This window comes from Elephas maximus, chromosome 6 (genome assembly GCF_024166365.1).
Source record: "Elephas maximus indicus isolate mEleMax1 chromosome 6, mEleMax1 primary haplotype, whole genome shotgun sequence".
Lineage (NCBI taxonomy): Eukaryota > Metazoa > Chordata > Mammalia > Proboscidea > Elephantidae > Elephas > Elephas maximus.
The window spans coordinates 99169440-99182962 of record NC_064824.1 but is presented as its reverse complement, the minus strand read 5'-3'; the positions used below and the strand labels follow the sequence as shown (position 1 = coordinate 99182962).

The following is a 13523-nucleotide window of genomic DNA, read 5'->3' as shown; positions in this document are numbered from 1 at the left end:
AGTGATTGAGTTATGCTACAGTGGACCGTGCATCTCCTACACTGCGTGGCCCCCTGGCAACAGCGTTCCGCCTGCAGGTCGGGGCAGCACTTCTATTAAAGACCGCTGAGTCATTTGTTCCCTGTGCTGCTGCGATCTCCTCAGGCCATTTAAAACCTCGAATTTGGTTCAGTTAAGTGGCACCACTGAATAGTTCATTGTCAACACCACGAAGAACAATTCCACAAAGCTTCATCTACAAAATTGGCACAACTGGAGCATTGGAACAGGTGGTTCTCCGATGTAAATAGTGGTCTTCGTGTGAGAAACATAAGTCTTTAAGCAATGACTGCTGGCATTGTTGAAATGTTTGCTTTAATCCCACATATTCCCCTAATGTCTCAGTCATTCAAACTGTTGAGTTCCTATTCTATGCCAGACACTGTACGAAGGCACTGGAAATACAGAGGTGAATTAGATACTCTCTGCGTCCTTCAGTGTTCATAGTCTAGGAATTAAGTATAAAGTCAGGGAGCTACGTTTGAGCCCCTCAGTTGTTGTGAACACCAGGGTTGTTTCTGCTCAGGGAGGGCAGTGTGGGATGGTGCAGACACATGTGACCTGTGGTCAGACAGCCCTGAGATCAAATCCTTATTCTGCTGCTCACTAGATGGATGTCCCCAGGGAAGAGAGCGAATCTCTCTGGGGTTCAGGTATTCCTTCTAGTCGTTGTTAGCTGCCGTTGAGTCGGTCCCCAACTCATGGTGACCCCATGCACAACAGCATAAAACAGTGCCTGGTCCTGAGCCATCTCCATGGTTTGTTGTGGATTGGATCAGACCCTTGTAATCCACAGGGTTTTCACTGGCTGATTTTAGGAAGTAGATTGCCAGGCCTTTCTTACTAGTCTGTCTTAGCCTGGAAGCGCTGCTGAAACCTGTTCAGCGTCATAGAAACACACAAGCCTCTGCCAACAGATGGGTGGCAGCTGTGCATGAAGTGCATTGGCAGGGAATCGAACCCAGGTCTCATGCATGGAAGGTGAGAATTCTACCACTGAACCACCAACGCCTTCATTTCTCTCCTATAAAACAGAGATAATACCACCTACCCAACATGGATGAGATAAGGGTAAATCAAGTGGGAGATTACAAATCACCCAGCCCAGCGCCTTAAACACAAAAGGCACTCAAACCTCATTTCTAGTTCCCTCCTCTATTTGGTTTGTTGCAGGGTAGTATTTCAGCACCTGTCTACCAGGATGCAGCTTGACTGATTTCAGTTCTGTGATTCAAACCCTAAAGAAATATTTTAAGCACAGAAGCTGTTCTGTTTCCTAGAAAGGGGCATCCCAGTAGCTTTTGAAAATGAATTTGTACTGCTGGATGTTGTCTAGATTTTTTCCGGCAGAGCTGAATCTCACCTTAGTTCCCACCTCAGGCGCTTTGGGGAGACAGCTTGATGCCACTGACAAAGCACAATTCTGGAGCCAGTCAGACCTGAGTTCTATCCTTGGCCCCATCTCTCACCAGAGGTGAGCTCTGAGGCACACTATTTAAGTTCTCTGTGTCTCCATTTTCTCAAGGCTAAAATGAGGATACAAATCTTATAGTTTGCCCCGAGGGCTGAAGGACCCTGAGGTTGAATAAACTCTAAAAGGGCTTACAGCATACTAGGTGCTCAGTAATTATTATTTTTTAGCTATTTCCTGGGAGACTCTGATGAGTTAGACAAGGCAGACCTGGCCTAAGGTGGAGGAGGGAAACTAAGTAACAGCAGCCATTAAGGCTCAAGGCTTACCAGAGGACTCGTCAGCAATAGGGACTGTTCCTCCTGTTGTCCTGGCCAGTCTGCTCATGGACAGATGGCCCAGACTGACTCTCTGCCAGCTGCCAGCTAATCAGTTTATCCCCAGATTGAAAACCAAGATTCCCTGTTGGCAAACCCTGCTCCCAGAAGTAGTGTTTCCCCCCTCCCTTCCTGCATTTGCTTTTGTTCCTCAGCCACAGGCTCTTGACTGCCTCCCTCATCTGAGTAAATCGTGAGCGGATGACTAAATGGCTCCGTGCTTCTCTTTGCCATCGTAAACAGGCAAGGAGTGAGAAAGCTGCCACTTGTGTGGTTATGATCTTTCGCCGAGCTAGCACCTGCCTGAAATCATGGCTGCATGCAAATACTCTAACAAAGACCCACACACCAAAGCTGAGCCAGGCTAGTCAGGCCAATGGATGAGGATGGGACCAGGCAAGGACTATCCTACCCACTCTTCCTGGCTATCTGCTCCCTCTACAACATACACACGCTCCACTCACAACTCCACCACCCATTTATCCCTATTCTGACATCACTCAACACACCTGTCCTGCCTTCCTCATGGCTCAGCCACAGGTATGAATTCTGCAAAGGCAGCGACAACAGCTTACTTAAGTAAGAACCAGGATTTCAACCCAATACTTTCTGGTTCAATTCCTTGCTGAGGATTTGCCTTTCCAGAATCTACATTTTAACAAGATCCCCAGGTGTAGGGGATATGTAAGCTGAACAGGGGTGGTGGGGCATATGGAAGTACACCCACGTACACATGTATGTGTACATTCTGTCAATGTACCCATGTATGCAATAGTACGCATGGGGGGCATAGTCATGAAAACTTCTTAGCCATAACCATACACATTCTGGGGCTGAGATACTGGGCTTGAAGGCTAGGGACCAGAGTCTTGGAGAACATCTAGGTCAATTGGCATATCATAATCCATATGGACAACTTTCTACATCCTATCTTGGAGGGTAGCATCTGGGGTCTTAAAATTTGGGAGTGGCCAACAATTGGTCTCTTCCTGTCTGGAGCAAAGAAGAGTAGAGAAAACCAAAGACTCAAGGAAACGATTAGTCCAAAGGACTAATGGACCAAATGAACCAAGGCCTCCACTAGCCTGAGACCAGAAGAACTAGATGGTGCCCAGCTACCACTACCAACTGCTCTTCCTGGGACCATAAGAGTAAGCCATGGACAGAGTGGGAGAGAAATGTAAAACAAAATTCAAACTCATAAATAATCTAGACTTACTGGTCTGAAGGAGACTGATGGGAGCCCTGAGACTACAGCCCATAGATACCCTTCAAACTTGGAACTGAAATCACTCCTGGAGATCACATTATAGCCATACAATAGACAGGCCTATAAAATGAATAATAACACCAGTGAGGAATCACTATACCTCAGAACAGTCAAATATATGAGGCCAAAAAAAAAAAAAAATTAAAGGGTAGCATTTGCCCAAAAGCAAAGTTCAGAAGGAAGGCAGGAGCAGGAAAGCTAGGTGAATGGACACGGGGAACCCAGAGAAGAAGGGTGGAAAGTACTAACACATTCAAGGGTTTATGACCAATGTTACAAAACAAGCTGGGTATAAATTGTTGTTTGGGAAACTAATTTGCTCTGTAAACTTTCACCTAAACCACAATAAAATGAATTGCCAAGCCATTAAAAAAAAAAAAAGGAAGAAAAAGAAAATGATAGCATATTAGGTGAAGGTCATATTACATTTATAAAGCATTTGGGAAACGATAGAAATTCTGAAAAGGATCAATAATGAAAGTGTAACAAAAGAAAGCAATTCAGGAAATACTATTATTTTAAATGATGATGTTGATGAGATGGAATTATTTCTCAAAATGAAAGAAAAAATTAAATTGAGATCAAATGGCTGTAATACTAATATTGACTCTATATTAACAAACTTTGATAGTATACAAAGAGTTGAAAGAAAAAAACGTACTCTTGAATTTTGGAAAGAAGCCATTTACAATATCCCCAGTTATATGAAATTGCTATGTTAGCTCTGGGTGCACCAGCTACTCAGGCTGGTGTTGAGAGAGCTTTCTAAGGTTTGAAATTAATACTGTAAGACAACAGGGATGGCTCAAATGAAAAAATATTAGAGGACATTTACTGTGCAATGGATCACTTTTGTGTGGCCTTTCTCGCCATTATCTTATAACTCCTACCCAAGTGATTGGGTGGGACTGTGCAAATAAGGTAATTGTGGCCCACTAAGGGGATTGGTCACTTTTGCCATCCAGCTAGGCTTAAAAGAGAGCCGATTCCAGAGCAGAAGAAAGATCTCACCACCACCAAGGAAGGAGAGCCAGGAGTGGAATGTGCCCTTTGGATCTGGGATTCCTGTGCTGAGACCCTCCTGGAATTAGAAGACTGAGAGAGAGACAGAGAGCTATAACACTGAAGACGGCAAGAAGCCGTGGCAGAGAAATGGTAGCAACAGGGACTGCAGAACAGGGGACTGGCAGGAAACCTGCAGAAGCAGCAAGAAAGCTGAGTGCCTTTGGGTAGAAGGATTGCTGGCGGTGTACAGTGCCCCTGGGCACTTGGGGGAGCTAGGTTTGCCGACCCACAGAGCTAGAGGTGAGCATTTTCAGGTTGAGGCTTACTGGCAGAGTGCGGTGCCTCAGCGTGCTTATCAGCGGAGCTAAAAGAGCTTTATAACACTTGCCTGAGCAGGGCAGATGCCGAGGGGCCAGAGAGAGGCGTACCTGCAGGCATGGCTGAGAAGAGGCTTTCCTGATGGAAGAACTGTATCCTGAGTGTTCCCGAACCTGACTTATAACCTGTTATTTCCCTAATAAACCCTGTAATCATAAGCATGATCTCTGAGTTCTGTGTGGCCATTGCAATGAAATATCGAACCCAGCAGAGATGTAGAGAATGCTGTGGGAAGGGCAGTGGTCAGAATTGATAAACATGGCAGAGAGTAGAGGCATGCAGACATGCCTCATGCCTCTGGCTCATAAGAATCAGCCTTGGGCTGTTGATCCTGACTCTCCTTCTGCTTGTGAAGTTATAGGGGGTCAGACATTGCCTCAACATCATTCTTACAACATTCTTTCAACTAGCTGTAATTATGGTTTATTACGGTGATGTTTCTTAATGAACTATATAATTATGTATGAATTAAATCTGTATTTATAATAAAATGTTTATTTTATATAATGTTATAGCAACTCTGCAGCTTTGAACTGGGTGAATATTAAAGTATTAAATATTTTATTGCACTTTGCCTTTATGTATTGATGTATTAGGTATGTTAGCACACTTTGTATTTCTAGTTTTTTGTGAATAAATTCTTATCAATTAAAAAAAAGTAGATCCTGGTTCAGTATATCTGGGAGCAGAAATGCAAATTCTTAGCACGGGGTCAAACCAGAATGAACCAGTCTGAAGCACTGGTTCATACATAACAGGGTCCCCACCACTGCAATATGATGAGCTAGAGAAGAGCAGTTCTTCACCTGCTTCTACAGGAAAGTTTCACTCAAGAATGAAGAGGCTGAAATAGCAAGTGGAATTTAGCAACCAAGCAAGGGGATTTATTCAATCAATTAAAGAAATTGAACTACAAGAGCAGATTTCCAGTCCTCTTTGTCACACTTTGAACAGCTATGAGGTAAACAAACCCCTAAAATTGTATTTTCCTTAAAATTATTTAAATCATTTACTTTTCTCAATTTATGCTACCCAAACCCACCAAAAAGAGGAGGGGCGTACAAATAAGCCTTGCAGTTTCCTATTTGTGTTTCATCGACCAGCAACTCAAAATCACAGAGAAACAAGGATAGGAGCCCAGGAGGTCACCCAGCCCCACCCTCTTTGTAGATGAGCAATCTGGGGCCCAAAGGACCAGAGCAAGTTGACTCAGCTGATTAATACCTGGGCTGGAAGTAGACTCCGGGCCTCTTGATTTCCCAGAAAGAACATTTTCATCAACCCAGAGGGGCTCTTGTCTCTACTGGAGTAAAGCTAGCTCAATTCAGCACAACTTTGTTGAAATTTAACAACTGGTCATTGCGATCACTTGGTTAATCCAATTTAATGGAAATTTTCCTCAACAGCTTTGGTTTTGTTTGGGCCTCTTCCAGGTAACATTCCTACATGTGTCTGGAGAACTGACCTGACCAGCAGCTCGTGAGCACAGGCCGACAGGAAATTTTAGAGGGACCATGGCCAGCCCTTTCTTCTTCCAGTAATTCTCTGTGTTGAATTTTTCTACAGCTGCTTTCCTCAGTGGGTAAGAAGACATGGCCATACATTCTCTCCAACACTGGATCAGGTTCTTGGCATCAATCTCTTGTTTGTAGGGTGTTTGATCAATTTCTTTGTACATGTTTATCATTCGGACCTTGAAAAGAAGAGAAAATTAAAAGAGGAAAAAATCAGCATAGTCTCTTCCATTCACTGTCGTCCTATTCAGATTTGAATTCTGCCCCTCCTGTGAGACCCAAAATGAATTTTACTTATTACTCTTTGTCGAAGCCTTTCCCAATGCCCACTGCATAATATTCTTCTCCCACACCTCAGAAAAAAAAAAAAAATGTGTAAGCACATGCTTATATGTTCTCTATGCTGCTCCTCGAAACCCTAGTAGTGTAGTGGTTAAGAGCTACAGCTGCTAACCAAAAGGTCGGCAGTTCGAATCCACCAGGCACTCCTGGGAAACTGTATGGGGCAGTTCTACTCTGTCCTATAGGGTCGCTATGAGTAGGAATCGACTTGATGGCAACAGGTTTATGCTGCTCTTATATAAATTTAAAGGAAAGAGTCCTTTCCTTATATTTCTTATATAGCTCAGCTCAGACCAGGCACAACATAGGCTCTTAATTCTAGTTGCAATGGTGAATATCTGCTAAAAAGTAATCCTGAACTTAATTTCCAGGCTACATGAATTGGATTATTCAGAGGCTGTGGCAAGGTAACTGCCCACTTTCAAAACAAAAAATATGAAAAAAAGAAAACAAAAAAACCCCATTGCCATCAAGTCATTTCTGACTCACAGCGACTCTATAGGACAGAACAGAGCTGCTCATAGGGTTTCCAAGGAGCAGCTGGTGGATTCAAACTGCAGACCTTTTGGTTAGCAGCCAAATGCTTAACCACTGTGCCACCAGGGCGCACCCCCCCCCCCCCCCGCCAAAAAGAAAGTGTGTTTAAACATAACCACTATCTAGGATGAAGAACAAATTAAAAGATTCCATTCCAGGGTGTCTGAAGTGCTGAGTGGAATTTTTCCTGTATTCCCAGAATTGACGACCAATGCCCCAGTTGAAAACCAAAGGTGCCAAGTATTTCACATTCTCAGGTGAGAAAACTCTTAGCAGTAGTGACCACTTACCTCCCCAAGCTTGCTGACAGAACCATTACAAATACATACCTCCCTTCCACACCTAAAAAAAAAAACTGTTAGGTCAATGTAAGAGGAAGACTGTGAATTAGTACACTGTAGCCGTTTTGGGGAAGGCGATGTTTTTAAGGTGGCTATTCTCTCCCTAGGAGCTCTGGTGGCACAGTAGGTAAGCACTCCACCACTAACTGAAAGATTGGTAGTTTGAATCCACCAGCTGCTCCATGGGAGAAAGATGTGGCAGTCTGCTTCCATAAAGATTTATAGCCTTGGAAACCCTATGGGGCAGTTCTATTCTGTCCTATAGGGCCACTGTGAGTTGGAATTGACTGTATGGCATTGGGTTTCTTCGGGTTTATTGTCTCCCTAAAATTCCTTGGGATGAAGGGGAGCCTTCATCTGACTCTCCTCCTTAATGCTATGAAATATGCTACAGAGAGATGGGCTGTGATGGGTTGTCCAGGAAGGAAAGGACAAGGGCTACCCTACCCTTAAGTTCAAGAGACATAAAAAGGATGGCTCTTGTGCATAGCCACAGACCCCAAAGTTGGGGGGAAAGAAGGCTGATGAGCTGGGGCCAGGGGCTTGCCAAGGGTGGCTGTGGCACGAGGCAAAATGAGCATCAGAGAAATGTTGCGTGAGATGCCAGCTGAGGGTCAGTTGGAGACCCTCACAGGGGATTGTCAATGTCAGGGAGAAATGACAGAAATGTGGCCCACAGACAACATACTCAAAGAGTGGCTACATCTAGCCACGGAGAGGACAGTGAACTTGGTGAGAGAGGTTACATGGGGAGAAGTCACAGGCACACTTTTCTCAGAGGGTCCAATTCAATCAAAACTCCCAGCCCCATTTGGTGTTGCTGAAGGTCTTTGGAATATATCTCATCTTTACTTTTAAAACGTATCCAACATCTGTTTTAAGTCTGTATTCTGCTTCTGAAAATCCGAACTTATTAAGGTTCCTTTAATAAATCTTTGTTGAATTGACACCAAAGTAGAGGGCAAGAAAATGGTCTATGAAGTTCATCAGTTTGGGTTTCAGTTTTTACACTCTGAAGTTTCTCCTGGTCCTTTTCCTCTTCCTCCCAGCCCCAACACCACCATGGAAGGCAAAGGGGAGGAGGAGAGGGTAAGAGAGAGCACACCATGTCTCCCCACCCTAACTCCACTCCAGGATCTGGAGGTGTAAGAGGCACAAGAGGAGGAAAAAGTTCATGTTAATGAATGAAGTTGGGACTGAAATAACTGGAAGGAAACCAGTTTAGTAACTGAAATAACTAAAACTTTGTAATGGCCGACTGAGATATTTTTAAGGAAGTACACTACTCAGGAAAAATGGGTTTGATGGAACTTGTTAGTAGCAGTTACATCCCCAGCCAATGAAGGCTCCTCACTAAACATGTTAGAGTCCAGTGTTCCTCAATATTCTCTGTCTCCAAGATTTTTGAGGAGTTAAGACAAGGATCTCTAAACATTGGAGTCCTGGCTCTCTATTAACTAGTTAGCTTGTTAACCTTTGGCAAAGCATTAACTTCTCTGAATGTCAAATTCCCAACTTGAATGACCCTCAAAAGCCCTCCCAGCTCTGAAATTTGGTGTCTTTTGGGTGTCTGACTAATTTAGTATTACCTTCTCAGGGGACAAACCACATTTGGCTGCCACTTCTGTGATACAGGATTCAGTGATCAGTCCCGCCTGAGGAAAGCCAAACCCACGCAAAGCCGTGTTGGATGGAAGGTTGGTTCTGCATGCCAGGCCCCGGCAGCGCAGGTTGGGAAACTTGTAAGCATTGTCCATTTTCAGAATTCCCATTTCTATCACCTGGAGAGATTCAGAGTGGATGTGATAAGACCCTCGTCTTTCTGTACTTGTTTGACCATCCTGAGACCTCAGACTGAAGTGGTCAAAATGGCAGCCCCACCCTACCTACATCACCTCAAACATGCTAAAATATACCCCTGCCTCAAATTAAAATATATTGTGCTATAAAATAATTTTAAAGGACTTGAGTAATTTTTCTTCTGAAATCATTATTTTTTATTCTCATATTTTAGAGCCAATACTTTTTTACTCAGGTTTCTAACACTTCCAAAGGCCTTTGAAAAGTTCATAGGCCCTAAGCATTGGATCTGTAGAATGTAATAAACAAAATATTCTCGGAAAAGAGGAAAAACAAAACAAAACAAAAAAAACCCTTTGGTCTTTGGTTTAATGCAATGGTTCTTAATCAGAGATGATTTTGCCTCTCAGGGGACATCTGGCACTGTCTGGAGACATTTTTCATTAAAAATGGAGTAGAGGCAAGGGGGCAGTACTACTGACATCTGCTGGGTAGAAGTCAACGATGTTGCTAAACATCCAAAGTGTCAATAGGGCCAAGGCTGGGAAAGTCTGGTCTAATGCTTGCATCTAGGAAAAGTACTATAAGCATGGGAAGTGTGGAAATAACACACAGGTGCAGACTTAGTCAAGATCTCTGGGCTCACTCTGTGAGCATCAGTAAGTGACCTATGGCTATCCGTACAATGATGGTCTTTATGCTTTTATAATTAAATATGATTTGACTATAGAACATTTTTCAAATTAAATCATTTTGCATAATACTCTTTCCAGAATGTGAATTTGTTCCTGAAAACACTTACAAATAATGACTCATCCAGGGAGGCACCCCCATTGCTATAATGCACCATATCCAGGGCCAAGATTCTGCCATCATTCATGAATCCAACCTGGGGGAAGAGAACTGGCTTTTGATAATGGCACTAGGGCCAACTCTTTCTAAAGTTTACATGTCACATGTGAACTGTCCACAGGTTACTTCTGTCCCATTCAGAGAGAGCCTATGTTCACTTTAAAACTAGAAAACATCATTTATTCTACAACCACTCTCTCCAAGACGGTCTCCTTTCAAACAGAGAGTCCTTTGATCCTTTAAAAAAGGAAAGGTAGAGAAATACATAAAAGCAAAACCAACAAAAATCCTCCTGTTCAATCTGTCACTGTGGCTCAGTCAACCCCTTTCTCTCTTCCTAAAGCAAATCAAAATGTATAATTTCATGCATGACCTTGCATTCTTTCCATAGCTCCTTGAATTCTGGCTCCCATCCTTATATTTCTACCGAAACCTTTTCCTTTAAAGCCACTGATCATTTTCTAATCTCCAAACCTGGTGTCCCACTTGTAACATACTCTGCACACTTTTCTCAGAGGGCCCAATTCAACCAAAACTCTCAGCAGCATTTGGTGCTCCTGGACGTCTTAGGAATAAATCTCAATCTTGCTTTTAAGATGTATCCAACAACCCTGTTTTCTCTCTGCACTCTGCTTCTGGGTCTCTTCCGCAGTAACCAGAAGAGAGGCCAAAGGCACGGCCCATGAAGTCTAACTCATATTCATCTCTTTCCATAGTGTTTCGCTATGTCTGCCTCACCTTTTAATTAGAGGCTATGATATGTGCATTGTTTTCTTAATGACTTCCTATATGTAAGTCTAATTCTCCCAATAAAACTGAAATCTCCTTCAGGATTAAGTTCACTTCAATAAATCTTTGTTGAACTGAACCAAATTCAAAACATAGCTTAGGGTGACTGTGATTTGAAATAGATACATTCATTATCTTCTAAAAATATATGTTCAGGTACACTACTTGTGGCAGAGGCAATGCTATACATTCAACAAACACTCCTTTCTTTCATACTGAGCATGGGGGAAGGCTATTACATTTCTCAGCCTTCCTTGCAGTTATGAGACAGAGTTGCAGCCAACGAAGTTATGGACAGAAGAAAGATTCGCCATTTCCAGACCTGGTACTTAAAACATCTCCCAGATGATCCTCCAAGCTCCCTCACTGCCTCTATCTGCTGCCCCCTGCAGAAGATCCATAGGAAGACTCAGGGGCCTTAAGGTAGCGTTGTCCAGCAGAACCTTCTGTGATGATGGCAATGTTCTATATCCGCACTGTCTAATATAGTAGCCACTAGCCACATCTGGTTATTGAGATCTTAAAATATGGCTAAAGCAACTGAGGAATTGAAATTTTATTTATTTTGGTTACTTTAAATTTAAATAGCCACATGTGCCTAGTGGCTATCACGTTGGACAGTGCGGTTCAAAGGGGTGGTGGTGCCAGTTAGTCCACCCTGATAAATATGCTAGTAAAATCATATAGCAGAAAAAAAAAATTTCCACTTTGGAATTGTTCTAGAAATTTCTGGGACATCATTTTACAAACTTACCCTTGATATACTGAAAAATGAAGAACCGATCTTAACTAACCGCAATTTCACATAACACTATTGTCATAGGAATTACTTTTATTTTCACTTCTTTTATATGTGGCAATACGTATGGTTAATTATCAGATCTACTTTCACGGATATATATACTCACATATTTTCCAGTTGTTCACTCCATAGTAGCCAATACCGGCTTGTGCTTTTTCACAAACTGACATCTCTGAGCAAAGCAGAAATGCTTCACTGAGCCAGCCAGTGATCAGTCAGCACAAGGAATGGAAAGTTAACAGAAGCACAACGTGCTGGTCTGCTAACTATTGCTCAGTACTAGAGAAGAGCCAAAGCTTCTTGCTTTGCTGCACTCTGCATTTATGGAATGTTGTATTTACAACTTAAGTCCTTTTTCCTTCTTCTTCATTTACTTACTTTGTACTTTCCCAAGTAAGGGTGGCGTCCTGCAGTTATCAACATGTCCTCTCCTCGTTCCAGAATGCAACGAACTGCACGACCCTGTCTAAAACAGAAAAAAATCAAGAGAGGTAAACTTCTTTCACCAAGTTGGTAGTATCTGGGGTTTATATAACTCCTTTTTTAGTGAGAGCTTAAGAAGAGTCCACACACATTACAGAGCAGAACCACTCCCTGCCCGCAGGCTGTGCTGCTCTCAGGCTTTCACTGTGGCCTCCCCTCTCTGGGTCAGGGCAGAACACAGGCATTTACCAGGCGGAGGGAGGCTCTTGGGTACCAGAGGCTCCAGAGCACCGTTGTGGCATGTTTCTCACTGTGATAACAACCTCTGCTATAGGCAAATGTTCTGAGGCCACGTTACAGACATAATAGACTCATTGTGAATGGAGGAGCTCAGCTGTTGTCTAATTGCCAGATGCTCCCTGGTAGGATACGTCTGGAATCAGGGTTTTTTTGCTTCCTGGGATGGGAGGAATTGGCCTACATTACTTGGCAAAGAAATTAAGCCATCTAGGTGTGCCTGCTCCAGAGACAATTTCCTATGGTAATATTTTGAGATCCTGAAAGGAAAGTGGCAATATAAGTAAATAAAACGTAACAAAAGGAAAATTCCATTTAAATTAAGTGAATATATACGCATATGTATGTATATGCGTTAGTATACAAAAGCTCAGTTTTAACACATGGTGGTGAAGTGGTTAAAGCTCTCGGCTGCGAACCAGAAAGTCGGCAGTTGGAACCCACCAGCTGCTCCTTGGGAGAAACTTGTGGCAGTCTGCTTCCATAAAGATTTATAGCCTATTCTACAGGTATTATCCTGTTTTTATTGTGGTTTTTAATCCTTCCAATAATTCTCATTTTGGTTCTCAGAATATGTAGCTGGACAATATAAGAAAGAAATTATAATAAACTAGCAGCTTTTTGTACATTTGTATATTATACACGATTTTAGATAATCTTGGCCCAGCTTCTTCCTCATTAATTCCAATACTGAGAATTTTCACACGGCCTCATTTTATTTTTAGTTTATTTAACAGACTTTCTCCACTTACTTGTTTGCAGCAAATGCGGTGATGGCTGCCATGATGCCAGTTTTGGTCACCTTTCCCCCAAACGCCCCACCAACACGCCTCACGTGGCACATGACCTTGTTAGATGGGACCTTCAAGGTTGAGGCAACTATGTCCTGTGAATGTTAACAGTTCTCATTAATCTGACCCATCTTCAGCAAGGGCTTAATCGTGACCCACTGTTACATCCACCGTTCTAACAAAACGAAAGTGACTTCTGAAACGGGAGTGAGACAACACTGCGCCTTTTGATTCCTTAATGTTAGATGATACACAAACTGCTAAATGAGGGAACAAATTTCCAGTAACCTTAGCATGTGTCCCTGACTGATCTCAGCAGTACTGGGTTATAAAGACAATGCTAAAGCCTTTTTTAATATTAAGTAGGCCTTGCAGTGTAAGGAGCCCTCTTGGTACACAATGGCTAAATGCTTAGCTACTAACCGAAAGGCTGAACCTACCAGCTGATCCTCCAGAGAAAAGATCAGACGATCTGCTCCCATAAAGATTACAGCTTTGGAAACCCTCTGGAGTAGTTCTACTCTCCTATATAGTCACTGTGAGTTGGAATCAACT

At 42.8% G+C, this 13523-nt stretch overlaps 1 protein-coding gene across 1 annotated transcript in view; it reads right to left on the bottom strand.

Moving 5' to 3' along the window:
- LOC126077961 (aldehyde oxidase) overlaps nucleotides 1–13523 on the bottom strand; it is a 96382-nt gene that overhangs the window by 26393 nt on the left and 56466 nt on the right. The window contains exons 22-26 of the mRNA XM_049887766.1: nucleotides 12930–13063; nucleotides 11836–11923; nucleotides 9817–9903; nucleotides 8804–8995; nucleotides 5946–6173 (exon numbers count right to left, since the gene is read on the bottom strand). Of these exons, the coding sequence (XP_049743723.1) occupies nucleotides 5946–6173; nucleotides 8804–8995; nucleotides 9817–9903; nucleotides 11836–11923; nucleotides 12930–13063 (729 nt within the window). The remainder of the gene's footprint in view (nucleotides 1–5945; nucleotides 6174–8803; nucleotides 8996–9816; nucleotides 9904–11835; nucleotides 11924–12929; nucleotides 13064–13523) is intronic.